Source organism: Apodemus sylvaticus, chromosome 5, assembly GCF_947179515.1.
Source record: "Apodemus sylvaticus chromosome 5, mApoSyl1.1, whole genome shotgun sequence".
NCBI classification, from domain to species: domain Eukaryota; kingdom Metazoa; phylum Chordata; class Mammalia; order Rodentia; family Muridae; genus Apodemus; species Apodemus sylvaticus.
Window position 1 is genome coordinate 15,807,718 of NC_067476.1, and position 21,167 is coordinate 15,828,884.

Consider the following 21,167-nt stretch of genomic DNA (forward strand, 5'->3'; position numbering starts at 1 on the left):
AGGGTACATGCTCTACTATGTTCATAGCAACCCTATTTATAATTGCCAGATGCTGGAAAGAACCCAGGTATCCCTCAACAGAAGAGTGGATGCAAAAAATGTGGTATATCTACACAATGGAGTACTATTCAGCCATTAGAAACAATGAATTCATGAAATTCTTAGGCAAATGGATGGAGCTAGAGAACATCATACTAAGTGAGGTAACCCAGACTCAAAAGGTGAATCATGGTATCCACTCACTAATAAGTGGATGTTAACCTAGAAAACTGGAATACCCAAAACATAATCCACACATCAAATGAGGTACAAGAAGAAAGGAGGAATGGCCCCTGGTTCTGGAAAGACTCAGTGAAGCAGTATTCGGCAAAACCAGAAAGGGGAAGTGGGAAGGGGTGGGTGGGAGGACAGGGGGAGAGAAGGGGGCTTACAGGACTTTTGGGGAGTGGGGGGGGCTAGAAAAGGGGAAATCATTTGAAATGTAAATAAAAAATATGTCGAATAAAAAAAAGTTTTAAACAAAAAAAAAAGTAAGGCCTGATACCCAGTGATATATATGCAGAAAAAGCCAATTAATAGGAAGAATCTTTCCTGAAATGAAGTTCTTCTCAGCCTTCCCTAGAGAAACAATTGCATCATTGACCTTGACAGTCCATGATAGAACCATCTCAGAAAGATCCTTTGCTTGTTTTTAGCTTCATCTTAATGGTTATTGGGACTGACATTTCAATCTTTAATTAATTAATTTACATACTTCATACCCTAGCTGTGGGTTTCTCTTATTCCTCTCCTCCTAATCCTTCCCTTTCCTGTGAATGACCTGTATATTATGAATTTCAAATCTCTAAATAAAGAAATTTTAGAAGATAGAACATGGAGAGATATCTTGTGCTTATGATTTGTAGGATTAATGTAGAAAAATGTCTGACCTACCAAAAAGAAACTTGGTTCCCATCAGAATTCCAATATAATTCTTTACTGACTTTGAAAGAATAATACCTAACTTCAGGAGACCAAAAAGCAATGGATACCTAAAGCAATATTAAATAATAAAAATACTTCTGGGGGTATCACCATTCCTGATTTCAAACTATGTTTCAGAGAAATACTAGTGAAATTTTCCTCGTATTGGAATTAAAACAGACAGGTTGATCAATGGAATCAAATAGAAGACCCAGAATGAAATTCATACACATATAGACACTTGATTTTTGACAAAGAAGTTACAACCATACGATAGAAAATAGAAAGCCTCTTCAACAAATGGTGCTGGTCTAAATGAATGTCTGTATGCTGGAGAATGCAAGTAGATCCATATCTATCAAACTGTATTAAGCTGAAGTCCAACTCAAAGTCTCACTACTCAAACACAGGCCACTCTGAGCAGACCACAGAGAACCAGTGGTGCTCACGTTTGTTGCTGGTCCAGTTCTTCCTCTCTCTCCTGACACCACTATCTAAGTGTGGCCAATTCATTGGCTTAGAGAGGAGAAGGCATAGTCCATAGCCTATGTTTCCAATTAGGGGATCACTTGCTGCTACATGCCAGACTGGAACTGGGAAATGGGGTCTAGGATGAATATTGTGGTTCTTGGTCTCCTCTCTAGGTACCAGGGCACTGCCAGTGTACTGTCTGGAGAGGAAGTCAGGAGTTGGGTGGGAGAAGGCCAATACATACCCTACCTATAGGGAAGAACTGGGCCCAAGATGAGCAGGAACTCTTCCAATATGGAGCAAGTGCCAAGCACCGGAGGGGTGTAAAAAGAGAGTGACCTTCTTCAGGAGTCTTAGTGTCATGGCTCATTTAAGGGACAGCTTTCCCAAAGACATTTAATGAACCATCTCTCTGAGATGATTCTTGTTTGTTCATATTTCTCTATTAGGGTTGGGTGTGAATGCATCACTTTATTTAGGGTGAACCATGGATTGTATACTTTGGGGGGGGGAGCATGAGAATATCCAGGAAAGGAGTGAAGGCTGAAGGCTAAGGCAAAACCAGAGATTAAAGCTGGACATCAGCAACAGAAACCCCAGAAAGCCTTCAAACTCATGAAAACTGAAAACTCTCTATTAAATAAGATTACTTGTCAAGGCAGGTATAAAGACATTAAAGACTTAGAGAATTCAGCATAAATAAATGCATAACATTGCAAAATTATGTGACACAATGAAAGTGGTGCTAAGAGGAAAGTTCTTAGCACTAAGTTCCTTCCTAAAGAAATTTCATCCTAGGAACTTAATAGCACACCTGAAACTTCTAGAACAAAAAGAGGCAAGCCTCATACAAAAGGAATAGGGAGCAGAAAATAATCATAGGGAGAAGCTAAAAATCAATGAATTAGAAACAAAGTGAACAATATAAATAATCAACTAAAGAAAGAGTTGATTCAGAAAATGAGCAAGATAGACAAACACTAATGAAAATTAACCAAAAGACAGAGAGAATATCCATAATTAATAAAATCAGAAATGAAAACAGAAATATAAAAAAACAGAGGAAGTCAAGTGAATCATCTGATCATACTTCAAAAACCTGTCCTCCTCAAAATAGGAAAACATAAAAAAAAGCAAACTTCTTCTAAAGCTATTACTTAACAAAGTTAAATCAAGATTAGATAAACAATTTTTATATTCGATATATTTTTATTTACATTTCAAATGATTTCCCCTTTTCTGGCCACCCACCTCCTGAAAGTCCCATAAGCCCCCTTCCCTCCCCCCTGTTCTCCCACCCACCCCTTCCCACTTCCCTGTTCTGGTTTTGCCCTATACTGCTACACTGAGTCATTCCAGAAGAAGGGGCCACTCCTCCATTCTTCTTGTACCTCATTTGATGTGTGGATTATGTTTTAGGTATTCCAGTTTTCTAGGTTAATATCCACTTATTAGTGAGTACATACCATAATTGATCTTTTGAGACTGGGTTATCTCACTTAGTATGATGTTCTTCAGCTCCATCCATTTGCCTAAGAATTTCATGAATTCATTGTTTCTAATGGCTGAATAGTACTCCATTGTGTATATATACCACATTTTTTTGCATCCATTCTTCTGTTGAGGGATACCTGGGTTCTTTCCAGCTTCTGGCTATTATAAATAGGGCTGCTATGAACATAGTGTAGCATGTATCCTTATTACATGCAGGGGAATCCTCTGCCCAGGAGTGGTATAGCAGGATCTTCTGGAAGTGATGTACCCAGTTATCTGAGGAACCACCAGACTGATTTCCAAAGTGGTTGTACAAATTTGCAACCCCACCAGCAGTGGAGGAGTGTTCCTCTTTCTCCACACCCTCTCCAACACCTGCTGTCTTCTGAATTTTTAATCTTAGCCATTCTGACTGGTGTAAGGTGAAATCTCAGGGTTGTTTTGATTTGCATTTCCCTAATGATTAATGACGTTGAGCATTTTTTAAGATGCTTCTCCGCCATCCAAAGTTCTTCAGGTGAAAATTCTTTGTTTAACTCTGTATCCCATTTTTAATAGGGTTATTTGGCTTTCTGGAATCTACTTCTTGAGTTCTTTGTATATATTGGATATTAGCCCTCTATCTGATGTAGGGTTGGTGAAGATCTTTTCCGAAAGAAATTAGGGAAATGACACCATTCACAATAGCCACAAACAGTATAAAGTGCCTTGGGGTGACTCTTACCAAACATGTGAAAGATCTGTATGACAAGAACTTCAAGACTTTGAAGAAGGTAATAGAAGAAGACATCAAAAAATGGAAAAACCTCCAATGCTCATGGATCGGCAGGATTAATATAGTTAAAATGGCCATTTTGCCAAAAGCAATATACAGATTCATTGCAAAACCCATCAAAATCCCAACTCAATTCTTCATAGAGTTAGAAAGAGCAATTCTCAAATTCATCTGGAATAACAAAAAATCCAGGATAGCTAAAACTATTCTCAACAACAAAAGAAATTCTGGGGGAATCAGTATCCCTGACCTCAAGCAATACTACAGAGCAATAGTGTTAAAAAACAAACAAACAAAAAAAAAAAACTGCATGGTATAGGTACAGTGACAGGCAGGCAGATCAATGGAACAGGATTGAAGATCCAGAAATGAACCCACACACCTAGGGCCACTTGATCCTCAACAAAGGGGCTGAAAACATCCAATGGAAAAAAGATAGCCTTTTCAACAAATGGTGCTGGTTCAACTGGAGGTCAGCATGCAGAAGAATGCGAATTGATCCATTCTTGTCTCCTTGTACTAAGCTCAACTCCAAATGGATCAAGGACCTCCACATAAAGGCAGACACTCCGAAGCTAATAGAAAAGAAACTGGGGAAGACCCTTGAAGACATCGGCACAGGGGGAAAGTTTCTGAACAGATCACCAATAGCGTATGCTCTAAGATGACGAATTGACAAATGGGACCTCATAAAATTACAAAGTTTCTGTAAGGCAAAGGACACCATCAAAAGGACAATTCAGCAACCAACCAATTGGGAAAAGATCTTCACCAATCCTACATCAGATAGAGGGCTAATATCCAACATATATAAAGAACTCAAGAAGTTAGACTCCAGGAAACCCAATAACCCTATTAAAATTGGGGTATACAGTTAAACAAAGAATTTTCACCTGAAGAACTTCGGATGGCGGAGAAGCATCTTAAAAAATGTTTAACTGCATTAGTCATTAGGGAAATGCAAATCAAAACAACCCTGAGATTTCACCTTACACCAGTCAGAATGGCTAAGATTAAAAATTCAGGAGACAGCAGGTGTTGGTGAGGATGTGGAGAAAGAGGAACACTCCTAGACTGCTGGTGGGGTTGCAAATTTGTACAGCCACTCTGGAAATCAGTCTGGCAGTTCCTCAGAAAACTGGGCACCTCACTTCCAGAAGATCCTGCTATACCACTCCTGGGCATATACGCAGAGGATTCCCCAGCATGTAATAAGGATACATGTTCCACTATGTTCATTGCAGCCCTATTTATAATAGCCAGAAGCAGGAAAGAACCCAGGTATCCCTCAACAGAAGAGTGGATGAAAAAATGTGGTATATATACACAATGGAGTACTATTCAGCCATTAGAAACAATGAATTCATGAAATTCTTAGACAAATGGATGGAGCTGGAGAACATCATACTAAGTGAGGTAACCCAGTCTCAAAAGATCAATCATGGTATGCACTCACTAATAAGTGGATATTAACCTAGAAAACTAGAATACCCAAAACATAATCCACACATCAAATGAGGTGAAAGTAGAACGGAGGAGTGGTACCTTGTTCTGGAAAGACTCAGTGAAGCAGTGTAGGGCAAAACCAGAACAGGGAAGTGGGAAGGGTTGGGTGGGATAACAGGGGGAGGGAAGGGGGCTTATGGGACTTTGGGGGAGTGGGGGGCTAGAAAAGTGGAAATCATTTGAAATATAAATAAAAAATATATCGAACAAAAAATTAAAAATAAAAAAATAAAAATAAATAAAACAGGAAGCAGCAAACTGGACTAAACTCACTATTTATTACCTGTCTACTAACTTCGTGGTAGTTTCTCGACTGACACAGTGATGTATTATTCCTTACATATTTATAATGAAACACTTTTTTTTTAATCATTTTTAAACATAGAGTCTACCTGGTTTGAGATCAAGTGGTTCGAACACTGTCTAGATTTTTATTGTATACATGGTGTTGATTGAAGGCTTCATTGGGGAAGCTTTCAGTCAACTTTATCAGTTTGATTCTGTAATGAGCACAGCACTTATTTTGAATTGCTAATTGGAGGACCAGTGCTTATTTAAGCTGGGTGTTATAACCCAGTAGATTTTGGCTTGAGGTCTGATTCCCCCATCTTATAAAATCAAGAATCCTAATGTTGAGAATTGCATAGGTTTGTGTGAAACAAAGCCTAGAAAATCTGTAGGTGGACTAGTAATCTGGTATAACTACAGGCAGGAAAGTTATTTATCTTCATTGGTATTGGACTTTTAATCAGCTGAAATGTATTTCTGTACCACAAAGTAAGCTTCAATAAAAGTTTGCTTAATTGTCTAGTAACATTCAAAAAAAAAAAAAGTAAACCAGCAACTAATGTGTGATGTAGAAAGCTGGTACAGTGCAAACACCCTGTAATCTATGAGAGTGACCCTAGTAAAATTTCATAGGAATCGGGGATAAGGAGACAAAACTGACCATCTTCTATAACAAGGTAAGTCTCCCTGCAGTGGAAGGGGAATATCAACCCAGCCTGAAAACTTTTAACCTATAATAAGTTGTTCCTGAATAATGTTCTGGTGTAATAATGGCACAGAACTTGTGGGTATGGTCAACAAATCACTGTCTAACTTGAGGCCATGCTTGATTTTTGTAGATGGCAAGAAACCACAAGCTGGACAGCACAGAGACCTAGGATAGATCCAAATATGACTGATAATTAAGTCAACAAATTGATTCCTAAAGATGTTCTGCTATACTCATAGATAGGTGTCTAGCCCAGTTGTCATCAGAGAAGCATTATTCAGCAACTGATGGGAGAAGATGCAGAGACTCACAGCCAAACACGAGGTGGGATCATCAGAACACCATAGAAGATTCTAGGAGCCAGAGGGACCAAGGACACCATGAAATCATGATGCACAGAATTAACTAAGCAGGGCTCATAGGAGCCTACACAGACTGAACTGACAATCTGGGAGCCTGTATGGGTCTGAGCTAGGTAGGTAGTCTGCATACATCTTGTTATATAGCTTGTTGTTCTTTTGAAACTCTTAACAGGAGTAGGGTCATGTATCTTTAATGTTTTTGCTATGCTTGAGACTGTCTTCCTTCTACTGGGTAACCTTATCCTGTGCTGATATGAGGGTTTTTGTCCACCTTATTCAGTCTTATTCTGATTTGTTACTTCAAGTTTGATTGATGTGTCTAGGAATTCTGTACATTTATTTTGAAGGGAAACCGAGGAGTGTGTAACTAGTCTTTCCCTACTTTATGATTTATTTTCTTCTTCTACCCTTCTACATTCTTTTTCTACCTTCCCGATCCTCTAACACTAGGTAAGATAGGAAAACAAATATCAAGGAAAGTAAAGAGTTCCATGAATAAAGTCAGGTGTCAGAAAAGTCTGAATGTTATCCTTAGACAATTTCCAGCTGATTAGGGTCAATGAGTTTCTTAGAAAACTTTGATCTTCACCATGAGAATATTCATTTCCTTTTTGCTATTTCTTCTTTGTGCACAACTACTTAAACCATGATCAATAACAATCAACAACTACTCAACAACTCACACTGAATAATCAAATGTAATCAACCCCACCTTTCAGGTCCTAGCACTTCTATACCTTCTTGAGTAGTCCTTAGAATCCCAAACTTTGCACAATAAAAGAAACTATCATGCCATTGCTAGAGCATGAGGCATAGCTGCAGTGGATAATCTGAAACAGCCCCATTTCTCTAACCTGGGGATAAAACAAAACATAGTTTTTTATAGTATTTCTTTGTTTTTAAAAGAAATCAAAACTCCAGGGGAAACTGAAGTCTTGATATAATCATGCAAAAAATTATATTAGGGAGAGCTGTAACCCAGGGAATGGCCTGCAGTGAGAACAGAACAGGACTCAGGGATTAGCCCAGAGGGGCTGCAGGCAGGCATGGAATGGAATAGAAGGTCTCTAATGGCTACAGTCCTCCAGGATTTCAAGTAGAGGTGTGGACTAGAAGATAGACTGCAGAGGGGACTTGGCAGATCTCATGGCTGCTGGGATTGTCAGCAGACCCAACAGGCAGAGAGGATTGGTGCACGGGAATATCACCTGCTTGTGGTCACCATCCTCTAGAAAAGCAGGCAGAGCTGTGGTTCAGAGAATGGAGTGAAGGTAGGACAGGTCAGTACTCGATGCTCTTTTGTGTTTTTTGTTTTTTATTTTTTTTTTTAATATGGTAGATTACATTGAGAGATTTTCAGATGTTGAACCATTCCTCCATCTCTGGGATAAGCCTACTAGTTCATGGTGGATGATATTTTTGATGTGTTTTTAGATACAGTTTGCCATTATTTTGTTGAGTATTTTTCCATCAATGTTCATGATGGTAATTGGTCTGAAATTCCTTTTTTTGTCATTGAATCGTTGTATGCTTTGGGTATCAGGGTAAATGTGCCCTCATGAAATGGCTTCAGAAATCTTCTCTTTCTATTTTATTGCAAAATTTGAGGAGTAATGATATGAGCTATGCTTTATATGTCTGGTAGAATTCTGCTTTAAACTCATCTGAGCCTGGATTTTTTTTTTTTTTTTTTTTTTTTGGTTGGGAGATTTTTTAATGACTGCTTCTAATTTCTTAGGGATTATATGACTATTTGAAAGATTTATCTGATCTCGATTAAAATTTGGTAAGCTCTATCTCTTGAGAAAATTATTCGTTTTAGATTTGTGGATTACAAGTTTTTAAAGTATGACCTAGTGATTCTTTGGATTTCCTCAGTGTCTGTTATATGTCCCCAATTTTCATATCTGATTTTGTTCATATGGATATTCTCTTTCTGTATTTTTGTTGTTTCAGATAATTGTTTGTATATAGTGTAGTTTTCCTCATTGATCAAACTGTTTCTTTCTTAGATTCTTTGTATTGTTCTCTTTTCTCTATTTTATTGATTTCATACCTGAATTTGGATATTTTCTGCTTTTTACTCTTCCTGTGTTTTCTTTTCCTTTTTAGTTAACCTTTCATGGATTTTTTTCTTCTAGCAACTTCTTTAGGGCTGGATTTATGCATAGATACTCTTTAAACTTAGACTTTTAATAGAATATCATGTTTTCTCCATCTATGATTATTTGGAGATTTGCTGGTTAGATTAGTAGTTTATGCTAAAATCTGTGATCTCTTATAGTCTAAAGAACATCTTCTTACTGGGTCCTTTTGAGTTTTATAGTTTCCATTGAGAAGTCCTTTCCTGGTCCCAGATATTGGTATTTGGTAAGCTTCTTGTATGTTTATAGGCATTTCCTTCTTTCTATTAGGAAATTTTTCTTCTATGGTTTTCTTGATATCTTCTAGACTGGACATAGTAGCACATGATTTTAATATCAGTATTGAAGAAGAAGTGGCATGCAGATCTACCATGGACTGACCCAGCTGGGTGGATCATGACCGAGGGAAAATCATGGCTTTGGTTCTCAGGAAAGACACAGGTTAGGTGATGACAGACACAGACACTGAGGTGGTTTGAATCTGAATGTATTAGGAGCTCTCAAGCAAGGGTTTTATTCATGAGGAGTTGGTATTACCACTTCAAAAGATGTATCCAGTACATCTTTTGAAGCAGGTACAATTATCATAAACATTTGGCACAAGGAAATACAAAATCAATCAGGTATAATGTTCCCCATGTAACAGATTTAGAGGATCAATCATAACCTTCCTGATTAGAATACAGAGTTACTTGTAGTTAACAGCAAACCTTCAAAGAGAGTTTAAAGTTCTAATGAGTTTCTGTGAGTAATTCTTGTCTAACATCTATCTAGCTTTCGTCTTGTAAAAACTTCTTGAAATTCAATTTAAATCTGTACTTAACCAATGCTTTCCATACCACAGTGTCAGAGCCACCCTCATCTACATATACATAGCCATATAAACTTACTTGTTGTTGGGAGGTTGTCATTATGTAAATGACTATGAGACAAAGCATTGCAATTCTTAGAAAACAGTTTATGGCATATTTCAAAGAAGGGATTACTCGCCCAGGGCTATTAGGATCATCTTATGAAAAAGGAAAAGAGGAAATTGAGAGCAAACAAACTGCCTTGAGAACTACTGCTCAGAACTATCCTCTAGATAGAGAGTTCCACAACCAGTCCCAGGAGACCTCCTCCCTTTGGGGTCAAACACCCCAGTCTGTGGAACTTGTCACACAGAATCTACTGGAGGTGGTGTGGCACAGATATCTGTGTTTGAGGCCAGTGTGGTCTACAAAGTGAGTTCCAATATAGCCAAAGCCAAGGCAACACAGAGAAATCCTGACTTGAAAAACATCACACAGACATACACAGACACACACACACACACACACCTTTAAGCTGGGAATGTTCTTTATACACACACACACACACACACACACACACACACACACACCTTTAAGCTAGGAATGTTTTTTATCTTGTATTCATATGCTTCTTAGTTTTGGTCTTTTAAAAACATAACAGATTTCCTGGATGTTTTGTATCAGGAACTTTCTAGATATAATGTTCTTTGTTTTCATTTTTGTTTTTTCTTTAACATTGATTTTTTTCCTTTCCTATTCGAATCAGTTTTATTTCCTTCCCTTATTCTTTAGCTAGAACTTTGCTTGAAATTTGACAATTTTGCCTTATGCTCAGTCATACAACACATGTTTTTTTTTTCCATTTAAAAAGATGGTGGCTATTGGCCTGTCATAGAGAGCCTACGTTCTTCATTATGTTGAGATTTGATTCTTCCATCCCTAGCATCACCATTTTTTTTATCATGAAGGAATATTTTATTTTCAAAATTTGTGGTTTTGAACCCATTCATATGATGAGTTACATTTTTCAATTTATGAGTGTTGAACCATCTCTGGATACCTCAAATGAAGCAAACTTGACTGTAGCAAATGCTTCTTTGGATATATTCTAATTTTTATCCACAAGAACTTGTTGACAATCTTGGATCTCTATTTATCAGGGAAATTGTCTTAGAATTCTCTTTAATTTTGTTGAATTTAATTGGTTTTGATACCAGAGTAATATTTGCTTCATAAAATGAATTTGGAAGTGGTCTGGTCTTTATATTTCTATTTTACAGAACAATTTAAGGATATTAGTGTTAGTTCTTTTAAGGTAGGTCTGGTACTGATGTATCTGTTTCTTCCATCTTCTTTTCACTGCCTGAGATTATTTCTTTTACCTCTTATATATTTTGTTGATGATGCTTGTGTCTGCACTCTTACCTAGGTTTTCCATTCCAGGACTCCCCGGTTTGTGTTTTCTTTATTACTTCTATTTTCATTTTCAGTTCTTGAACAATTTAGTTCATTTCTTCTACCTGATTTTCTTCTTGGATGTTTAAAAGGGATTTTATTGTTTCCTCTACTCATTTGAGATTTCCTGAATTTCTTTAAGGCATTTGTTCATTTCCTCATTAAGGACTTCAGTCATCTCCACAAAGTTGATTTTATGGTCTTTGTCTTGTGCTTTTGTTGTATTGGAACATTCAAGGGCTTGCTTGCAGTAGGATAGGTGGTTTCTAATGGTGATCTAATGTTGAAGACTAGCCTCAGTCATTTTAGGGTTCTCGAGAATGAAAGGATTGGATTGGCACAAATCAGAATTTCAAGTAATCTGACTGGTAACTCATTGCGGTTCTGAAGCTGTACTCATAGACCATTTGGAGCCTTTCTTTCTCCCTCTCCTTTTTCCTCTCCCTACCCCTCACCACTCTCTATCCCTCCCTCATCTCAGTTGTTTATTGGTCACATACTTCCTTGTTATACAATAATACACAATCAAAATCCTATTATTTTCCTCAAGTCCATTATTTTTCTTGAAAAAGCCATGTAACTCTGTCTACAAAAAGCACAATTTACAGAAAAACTCAAAGTTCAGTGTCTTCTAAAGCAAGTTATATGAACTTTTAAATCTCAGAAAACCTTGCAAATCACATGCTATCTGGGTATAAACCTGTTCCAGCATTAGCATGAAAATAGAATAGTGGTAAACAGGTCAGGTTAATATTCAGATTTTTAACTTGTTTTAAATTTGCATCATTTCTTTATTAAGCTCATCCACACATCTATTTCTACAATGATTTTCAAACTGTTCCATATCCAATATTAATTCCTCTTGCAGATATCTCCAGGACTCTTTCACAAGCCCAAATTCTATTTCTTAGTACTTGTATCCTAATTTACTTAGGCAGTCAATGTCAGGGGGTCCAATCAGTATGTTCCCATCTTTTCAGGAAGGTCACTTCACTAATCCAATTGTTCCCTTGAGGGGTCCACAGTTTTTGACTCATCCTTTTATCTTTTTTATTATACATATCTTCTGTCCCAACCCGCAGGACAGTCAACAGGGTTCCTTTAAGCTACCTAGAGGAAAGGCGATGGGGCGACAAGACACAAGAGAGAGAGGCTGGACAGCCTGTCTAGTTCTGATCAAACTGTCAAACTTTAATTTTCAGACAAGTCAATATAAAGGGAAGCATACAAGGTTTGGGAGGGGTAAAGGGGGGACCAATCTCACGGGGTTGGCATCATTTCTAAGAAACAGTTTCTCATAATTTCTGGTAAAGCTAGTTATTGCTGTTGGAATGTTGGCATGATAAAAGGGGGGTCATGAGGCAGTGAAATGGAAAGGGGTTGCTACAGTAACCTATCTACAAATGAACTTCAAAAGGAAGGAGGGGGTTTTGAGATTTATGTAGGAATAGTTCCTGGCATGGAGATCTAAGTGAGAATGACTCCTGGTATCGAGGTCTCCTGGCATTGAGAGCCAGGTGGGGATGGCTCCTGGTGTGGAGAGTTCTTGGCATTGAGTTCTGAGGATGGCTCCCGGCAATCTTCCAATCTTCCCAAATAATATTCTGTATCAAACTTTCTATTATTATAGGGACTTTTATCATTGTTTATTAATCTAGTAGGTCCAGCTATTTCTTCCTCTATTATATTCCTTTCTCTGTATTTTCCATGAATATTCCTGTCCTTAGCGATCCAGGTCCACTGTTTATTTTCCTTGTGTGGGTGAGGGGGGGGAAGAATGTCTTCAATTCTCTTAATTACTAAGACTTACATCACATGCTTCAAATGTTTCCTGGTACACTGTAACTATCATGAGTTGGCTAAAATTCTCCCAAAATAATTAAGGCTGTCAGCCTCTACATCCAGGAACCCCTTGTCCCATTATACCTGAGTTGACTCCTTAAATGGCTAGGGCCAGAGCAGTTTGTTCATAATAGACATCAAAGCCATTTTCTTCTCTAATAATGCCTTTCCCAGATAGTTTTACCAAAATTATATTTGAGGAGAAATATGACATAAAAAACGCAAAACAGAGAAGCATACAAGGAAAAGTAAAACCATCTGTATACTAGAAAGCAACAGACACATTGTTGAGGTTGACAGTGTTCCCATAGCTGAACCTATGCCACACAGAAACCTCTGCAACCATGTAGCACATGACAACTGTATGCATTGGCAATTGTTCCTTGGATTTTTACACTGGCTTCCAGACATCTGGATTTGTGGTAATTAAAAATCTAGGTTCTGTTTTCTAAGTTTGTTCTTGTTGGATGAATGTTTTGTACCTTTGATTTCTGATTTTTCTCTTTTTCTGGTCTGTGTAGCCTGGGATTCTACAATTCTCATAGAGCAGGGAGTATACACACCAGTTGGAAGCAGGTAAAAGCAAGTAGGAAGGTCTAGGAATGGTGATAGGGTTGGGGGAAGCCACAGTATTGAAAAAGAGGATAAGTTTGGTCAACAAGCAGCATACCTAGTCTTCTAATCTGCTTAGTCTCTGACACAATAGGTAGCCTTTGCCCCAATAGGTGGCTGGGACATGGCCAATAGGAGGGCATAGAGCAGAGGCATATGGGGGTGGTGGAGGGAAGCTGAAATAATGAGATGGGGGAAAGTCAGGTAGGCAGGGAGACTACTTGGACATCTCTAAGTCTGCAAAGGCTCTAGTAGAGGTGAGAGTTTCTTCCCTAGGCTGGACTCTGATATAGCAGCAACTTTTTGCCCAGGTGGGACCTTGGGTATGGCAACTAGAAGGGTAGATAACTGGGGAAAGCATAGACAGAGACCAAGAGTGGGATAGTGTGTCAGACAGGCATCCTACTTGGTTTTCTCCCAAGCTGCCAGATAGACCCTAGATCAGGGATTATATGTTCCTGTTGGGTGTGGGCCACAGAATGTAGGAGAACAAGAAACTGGGGATATGGTGGAGGGCATTAACATAGTGAGATAATAGGGAAACTTTGGAAAAGGTAGCCTACCTGGTATTTTCCCAGTCTGTTTGGTCTCTAGTAGAGCAAGGAATCTCTACATCAGGCTGGTGTCCGTTACAGGAGGACATCTCTCTCTCTCATTGGGCACCAGGATGTGGAAAGTAGGAGATTGGGGACTGGAATAAGATGGGCAGAGGTCAAGAGTGGGGCAGTTTTGTAGGCAGGCATCTTATCTGGACTTTACCCAGTTTGAGAGGACTCTAGTATAGCAGCAAATCTCTGGTCATCATCTTTATGAACAGATTTATATTATTTCATTTTCATGCAATTTCATAATAATATGCCACAGAGTGGCTTAATGGGAATATATTTTTCCACTGTTCTGGAAGTTAGAAGTTAAAAATCAAAAGGTTGACACAATGTTTTTCTCTATTGCCTTCTGATGGTGCAAATCTATCAGTATCTTACCGACTACAGACTACTCTATGCCTACTATGGCCTCATTTGGGGGAATGGGGGTGCCTTCCTAGTGTCTATTCTAAGAGAAAGAGTAATCTCATTTGATTAGGGACCTATCTCAATAATTTTCTTTAACATTCTTTATTATAAGCATCAAGGAGAAGTATTTTTGATTGGTTTTATTATTTTTTCATTTATATTTCCCACATTATGTTTTGAACTTAAAATTTCTTCATTGAAAGCTTTAGTTTTATCCATTTTTCCACATCTGGATTATTCCTTATACTAAGAATCAAATTTATTTGTTGTTGAACTCTTTCTTCTTTTATGAACAAGGTTCCTACAAACATTAATCTACCCATTAATCTACCCCTACTTTTACCAGTGCAAATATCATTGGGTTTACATCTAATACTATAATACACAACTATTAAAAATGAATATTTTCAATGGTAAATAATACCACTCTATTTCTTTGTTAGAAGTGGCTAAGATTTTCAACTAATGAAAAACACATTCAAGAGTACATTTTCAATATCTTGATATGCAGTGGGAGAGCTCCACAGATATTTCCAGAAGTCTTTCTCTATTATGGAGATTGAACATCTCTGACTGTGGTAATAAGTCTATTTTGAGATATTATCTGCCAAATTTTGTTAAAGTGTGTTTTCAACTCTTTTCTGTCGTGTATGAGTGCATTTTGTTGTTAAATTCAAGTAATTGCAGGGGCCATATGTTAAACAGGATAAAATGATAGGGGATCTTGTTATGGCTTCTACTATTATTGCTCAAGAGTGAAGGGACACTTCTGTCTGTTTCAAAAAAAAGGTTCTTTCCCTAAGGGAGTCAATGACAATGATGCAATTTTATCCTATATGCCTCTAATTTGGATCTGGGGACCGAGATTACACCCTAGGTTATCTACATGGTTTTCAAATTAAGGCTTACACAGACTTCCCTGAAATGTGGACAATATGTATGTTCATGTAGTTATCATATCTGATTCCTAACTAATTGCTCCTCTGATTGTTGCAATGGATGTATAACCATTTGAGAGAATCCAGTTATTTCACAATGTTGTGCTCCTTTTGGAGTGATCTGAGAGAGCTTCCCATGCTTTTTGGCTAAAGGTATTTGTGTTTATTATGCAAGTTAGCCTGTATGATAATGCATAGAATGTATACTCATTTGTATCATTGCATATGTTTGGGTTTCCCTCTTTGTCTCTGTCTCTGTATCTCTGTTGCTTTCTGTTTCTGTCTGTCTTTCTCATTGTTATCTCTCTGGTTGACACATATTTCAAATTGCAATGATCACACCATTAAATGGCAGACAGTTCTCTATACTGCAACCTATCTTGCACTGAAACCCTGCCCAAACTTTGAGATGAAAGGGCACTCCCTCCCTCAAATATGCCTTCATATGATATATTTTTAAAATTTATCCACTTTTAAAGAAAGCAGGAAAATAATCTTCATTTCTTACCTTTAACTTCAACACCCATTTTTTATTTTGTTTTCTTCAAACTTTTTAACAAAAGTATAAAAAGTTTCTACAATCTGCTTTCTATATAGCAGCCAGCATGCAATTTCCTATTTTTTTCTACTTTATTTTTCTCGTATGTTACTGTTCCTTGAACAGATGGAAACTTTTCCATAATAGTCAATTATACATTATATATCTGGCTGCTCCTCATATTTTCTCCAGTCTTTACATTTCTGTGATTGGCCATTACCTTGGATTTTCTTTGCTTCTCAAAGCTCCTAGCACACTTTGCAAATTTTTCTTCCAAACTCTCCTTCCAAACACTAACCTAGTAAGCCATTTTTATAATCTTTCTATGTAGGTTCTTCCATTAACATATATCAGCTTCTTTATACCCTTGGCCTCTTGTGGCCTGATATTTTCTCAAAACTGTTGATGTCTATTTCTCTAAATGCATTTCTGAATATATTATATATACTGTATAAAATAACAAGGAAATATTGCTTATTGCAATATTATTCAAAATAACAATATATTAGAATAAATCTATCCACAAAAGATAATTAGCATTTTCATTATGTTAATTACTACTAACACAGAAATAAGTTAAATTGAATCATAATTAATTTCAGACAATGTCACATTAACTTATTTTTATAGAGTGAGTAGGATGATGTATTGGTATTTTAATGATGGTCTTGACTATCATTAGTTAAGTTGGGGGGAACTGTAGTTAAATCTCAGAAAGTATAAAGAGGGAAGTAGACATCTGCTAGTCACATAGACAACTAGCCACTACAAACGTCTTCCAATAGAACAAACCACAGAGATATCTCAGCCACTAGGATATCAATTCTAATTTCATCATGTTCCTTTTACTATTGTTTAGTGATTGATCACAATGATAGGGAATGATTAAGTAAATAAGACAGGAAGGCCAGTTGGGCTATAGAGAAAATAGGTAGAAAGCACATTCAAAATATCTTCCCTTGGCTTAAAACCTAGCTTAAGAATAAATCAGGTGACATTTACTTTAGTTATAAAAACACAAGGAATTTGGCTAATCTAAGGAGTGGTGAGAAAGTCAAATATTTTCAGTAGCTATTTTAACTTGTTTGAGATGCTTATGCTTGAGGTGAAGATGTTAATATGGAATCAGAGTCAGTTTATCTAACCTAGAAAAAGTGAAGAAAGAGTGAGCACATCAGCTGAGACTTTGTTATTGTTGGAAGAACTCATAGAACTTTGCAGTCTATCACTGGCCTGTATATTGCTGACATGTCCCACTGGGAGTCCCCATTTGGGCAGAGGGCAAAGGGGTGTACTCTATTCAATTCCTGGCCAGATGCTTTGACCATCTGTACATGTTGCTTCCACTAATTCCCCAGCCTATTCTTTTGCAGATCCAAAGAAACTCCTTAGGTTCCACTATCTGGATTTAATTCATGGATAAAAAGCATTAGTCAAGTAGACTCAAGAAAGTTTAAGTGAGATGAAGAGTCATTGAAATCTTGTGGATTCTTCTTTTCACTGGTACCAATTTCTATACTATTTCTTGAATCAAAAATTCTCTTGGTGAAATCAAGACAACTTGAGGAGGAACTAGGTCTGATTTGATAATCCTTCTGATGTTTCACTGTTTCCCTTCAAGGTGGGCACATTTTATCACATTTCAAACCAACCAACACTACCCCACTACTGTGACAAAACTAATCTCCATATTAACAGAAAAATAGATGTATTAAGTAGTTTAACCTAATGTAATACTCAGTATTGGTGATTCACAAAATGTTTCCACAATGTAATAATCAAAACCACTCTCTTTCTTTTCCATTTCTTCTTTCATTCACAGCAGAAGAGGAAAAGCATGAGTATGGATAATGAGAGCACTGTGTCTGAGTTCATCCTCCTGGGGCTCCCCATTCGGGTAGAGGACCAAGACCTGTACTCTACCCTGTTCCTGACCATGTACCTGACAACTGTGCTGGGGAACCTGCTCATCATCCTGCTCATCAGGCTGGACTCTCACCTCCACACCCCCATGTACTTCTTCCTCAGTCACTTGGCCTTCACAGACATCTCTTTCTCATCAGTCACAGCCCCAAAGATGCTTGTGAATATGCTGACACATAGTCAGTCCATTTCATATTCTGGGTGTGTTTCACAGATGTATTTTTACATAGTTTTTGCTGATCTTGATAGCTTTCTTCTGACCTCCATGGCCTATGACAGGTATGTGGCCATCTGCCATCCTCTGCACTATACTACCATCATGAGTCAGACCCTCTGTCTTTTTCTAGTAGCTGTGTCCTGGGCCTTATCTTCAGCCAATGCCCTCGTGCACACCCTTCTCTTGGCTCGACTCTCTCACTTTAGAAACAATACCATCCCACACTACTTTTGTGACCTCTCTGCCATGCTGAAGCTGTCCAGCTCAGACACTACCATCAATGAGTTGCTCATCCTTACTTTAGGTACTATGGTCACTATCCCACCATTCATATGTATTCTGGTTTCTTATGTGCGCATAGGTGTCACCATTCTGAGAACTCCTTCCATCAAAGGAATCTGCAAAGCCTTGTCCACATGTGGCTCTCACCTCTCTGTTGTTTCTCTGTACTATGGAGCCATAATTGCACTCTATTTTGTTCCTTCATCTAATAACACTAATGACAAGGATATCATTGTGGCTGTGATGTACACCATGGTCACCCCTATGCTGAATCCCTTTATTTATAGCCTGAGGAATCGGGATATGAAAGGAGCACTAAGAAACATCCTCAGCAGGAGACTGCGTTCACAATGATGGGCATGGTCTTCTGACTTTGTATCTCTACTTCCCTCTCCTCTTCTCCCACCCATCCTTTGTTCTCTGTCAGGAAATCTTCACCTGGCTCTCTTGCCTTCACTCACTTCTCCTAGCAAAGTTTTCCTCTCTAACTTTCTTGCTGGCATTCAGTATCTTGTCATCTCGGGAAAGTTTCTCACAAATATTCTACATGTTTTTCTATGACTTGTACACATTTTAGTTGTTTCTATAGTCATCATTAAGCTCTATTATTGTACAGGTTTTTAACTTTCATAGAAAACATACTTTTCTTCTCTGAAGATGATGAAACTATATTTTCTTTTAGGTTAATTACTTATGTTTAATCTTATAATCTAGTCTTATTTTTGAAGGTGACTCTATTAACATGTGTGTGTGTGTGTGTGTGTGTTGGCATTTTTCTCACATGTACATCTGTGTGGCTTGTGTGTCCCTAGTGCCTGCAAAGTTCAGATTCCCTGGGGCATGGCACAGAGATGGCTGTAAGCCACTATTCAGGTATAGTAAATCAAACCTTGGTCTCTTGGGAGAGCAGTTAATACTCTTAATCACATAACCATCTTTTCTGTCCCTTGACTTTCTGTAGTCAGCATTCAAATGTTGTGGTCATTTATAGGACATAATGTGATATTTTCATACATATAAATAGCTCATAATATCAAAATCAAATGTATAGTAACTTATTCTGATAACCACTGTGTCTTAGCATGAAATTATTTATCTTTGCCTTTGGGGGTATTATATAGTATTTATAATCACTGAAGAGTGAATGATATGAAAACTCTTACTTTTCCTATTTATGCAAAATTTGGTACCTATTAACCAATGCATGCCTATATTTATTACCTGTTTCATTTGTAATCTCACCCATTTTTCTTAAATTTTTATTATTTGTATTAGTGTGGTGGTAATCTGGTACTCAACTCATTGTGATTGTTGATAAATGCATGGCCCCAGTCACTAAAAGAAGAATTTAAGGGCTACTTAAATGCTGCTAAGCTAGCAGTTAGTAGAACTTCAGCTACTGTTGAGTGTCACAATGTGTGCAAGTGTGTTAAAATTCTGCTAGTTATTAGTTACAAGTGTTCTCTGTGAAAGATAAGAACAAGGATAAAGACAAGCCCTGTGTGGGACTTGAAGGTCCTGGAAAGGGGAATAAGCTGAGGCGTCATATGTAGTGACAGGACTGTGACATGAGCCTCCAGGGGGTGATCTGGTTATGGATAGTTTTTCCATGCTAAGAAGAAGGCTCTGCTTTTCTGAGTGGGTGGTGAAGAATGGCTAGGTAGATATCAGGAATTATGAAACCTTTGAACCAACTTCAAGCAGGTCTTTGGAGCATTTAGATCCAAATATATTTTATGATAACAAGAAAGGCTTCTATTTGCTCAACTACTAAAAACTCACATTAAATGAAGAGATTTTCCCCTTCTGTCCTTGAGTATCAACCTCTTCCAAAGCAGAGGGACTTAATTCAGTTGATAGTAGTTGATGGTAAGACAGATATGTCAGTAAAGTAGAACAGAAGAATTTAAGGGCTACTTAAATGCTGCTAAGCTAGCAGTTAGCAGATCTTCAGCTACTGTGAGTGTCCCCATGTGTGCAAGTGTGTTAAAATTCTGCTAACTATTATTTTTAAAAGAAGCAATATTTTATATACTTATTAGAAATTTTATTTAGTTATTACACAGCTGCAGAAATAATATGCAATGAGGCAAGTGATATAAGCTATGCCTAGTTTAGATATGTGTGTTGTATTATACATTGATTTGTTTGCATCCCTATACTTATAACAGTTTTAATAATAATATTTAAGAAAATACTCATTAATCTCTTTACTTTGATAGTAGAAAACTCACAGTATTGTTGATGCTCTTTTATTCTTGTTTCAGTTTTATCATATTTTCTCTTGACGCTAACCAGGTTCCTGTCTATTTTCGATGTTTACATTATAGTTTCAACAGTTTAATAGTGTTTGAACTTAGTAGATCTACAGATTAGATTTTTAATAAAATAAATGTCTATATTTATTTTCTTATATATTCCTTTTGTTGTGTATCATTAAGAAAAAAACTATGTTTTCAAACTCCACTTCAAGATGAGAACTCCCTTATCTTTGCTTTCAGAGTATGGTGGTTTCAATTGGAATTGCTCCTAGAGGCTCATATATTTGAATATTTGATCACTACTTAGAGTAACTGTTTAAGAAGGTTTAGGAGGTATGTCCTTGTTGAAGGAGGTCTGTCACTGGGGATAGAAATTGTGATTTCAAGAGGCTGCATCATTTCCAGAGTTTCTTTGCTTTGTTTTTATCTTCCTTGTGAATCATGTATACAAGTACTCAGCTGATGCTTCAGTGCCATGCCTGGTGCCTCTATGCTCCCCACTATGATTGTTGCAGAGTTAACATATCTGAAACTGTAAGCCCCAAATAAACACTTTGTTTTCTAAGTTGCCTTGGTTGTGGTA

General features: G+C 37.4%; 1 protein-coding gene across 1 annotated transcript in view; it reads left to right on the plus strand.

The window, feature by feature from the left end:
* LOC127684137 (olfactory receptor 50-like) overlaps nt 1-18,677 on the plus strand; it is a 39,718-nt gene extending 21,041 nt beyond the window's left edge. The window contains exon 2 of the mRNA XM_052181103.1: nt 17,730-18,677. Coding sequence (XP_052037063.1) covers nt 17,730-18,677 — 948 coding nt within the window. The remainder of the gene's footprint in view (nt 1-17,729) is intronic.
* The last annotated feature ends 2,490 nt before the right edge of the window (nt 18,678-21,167 follow it).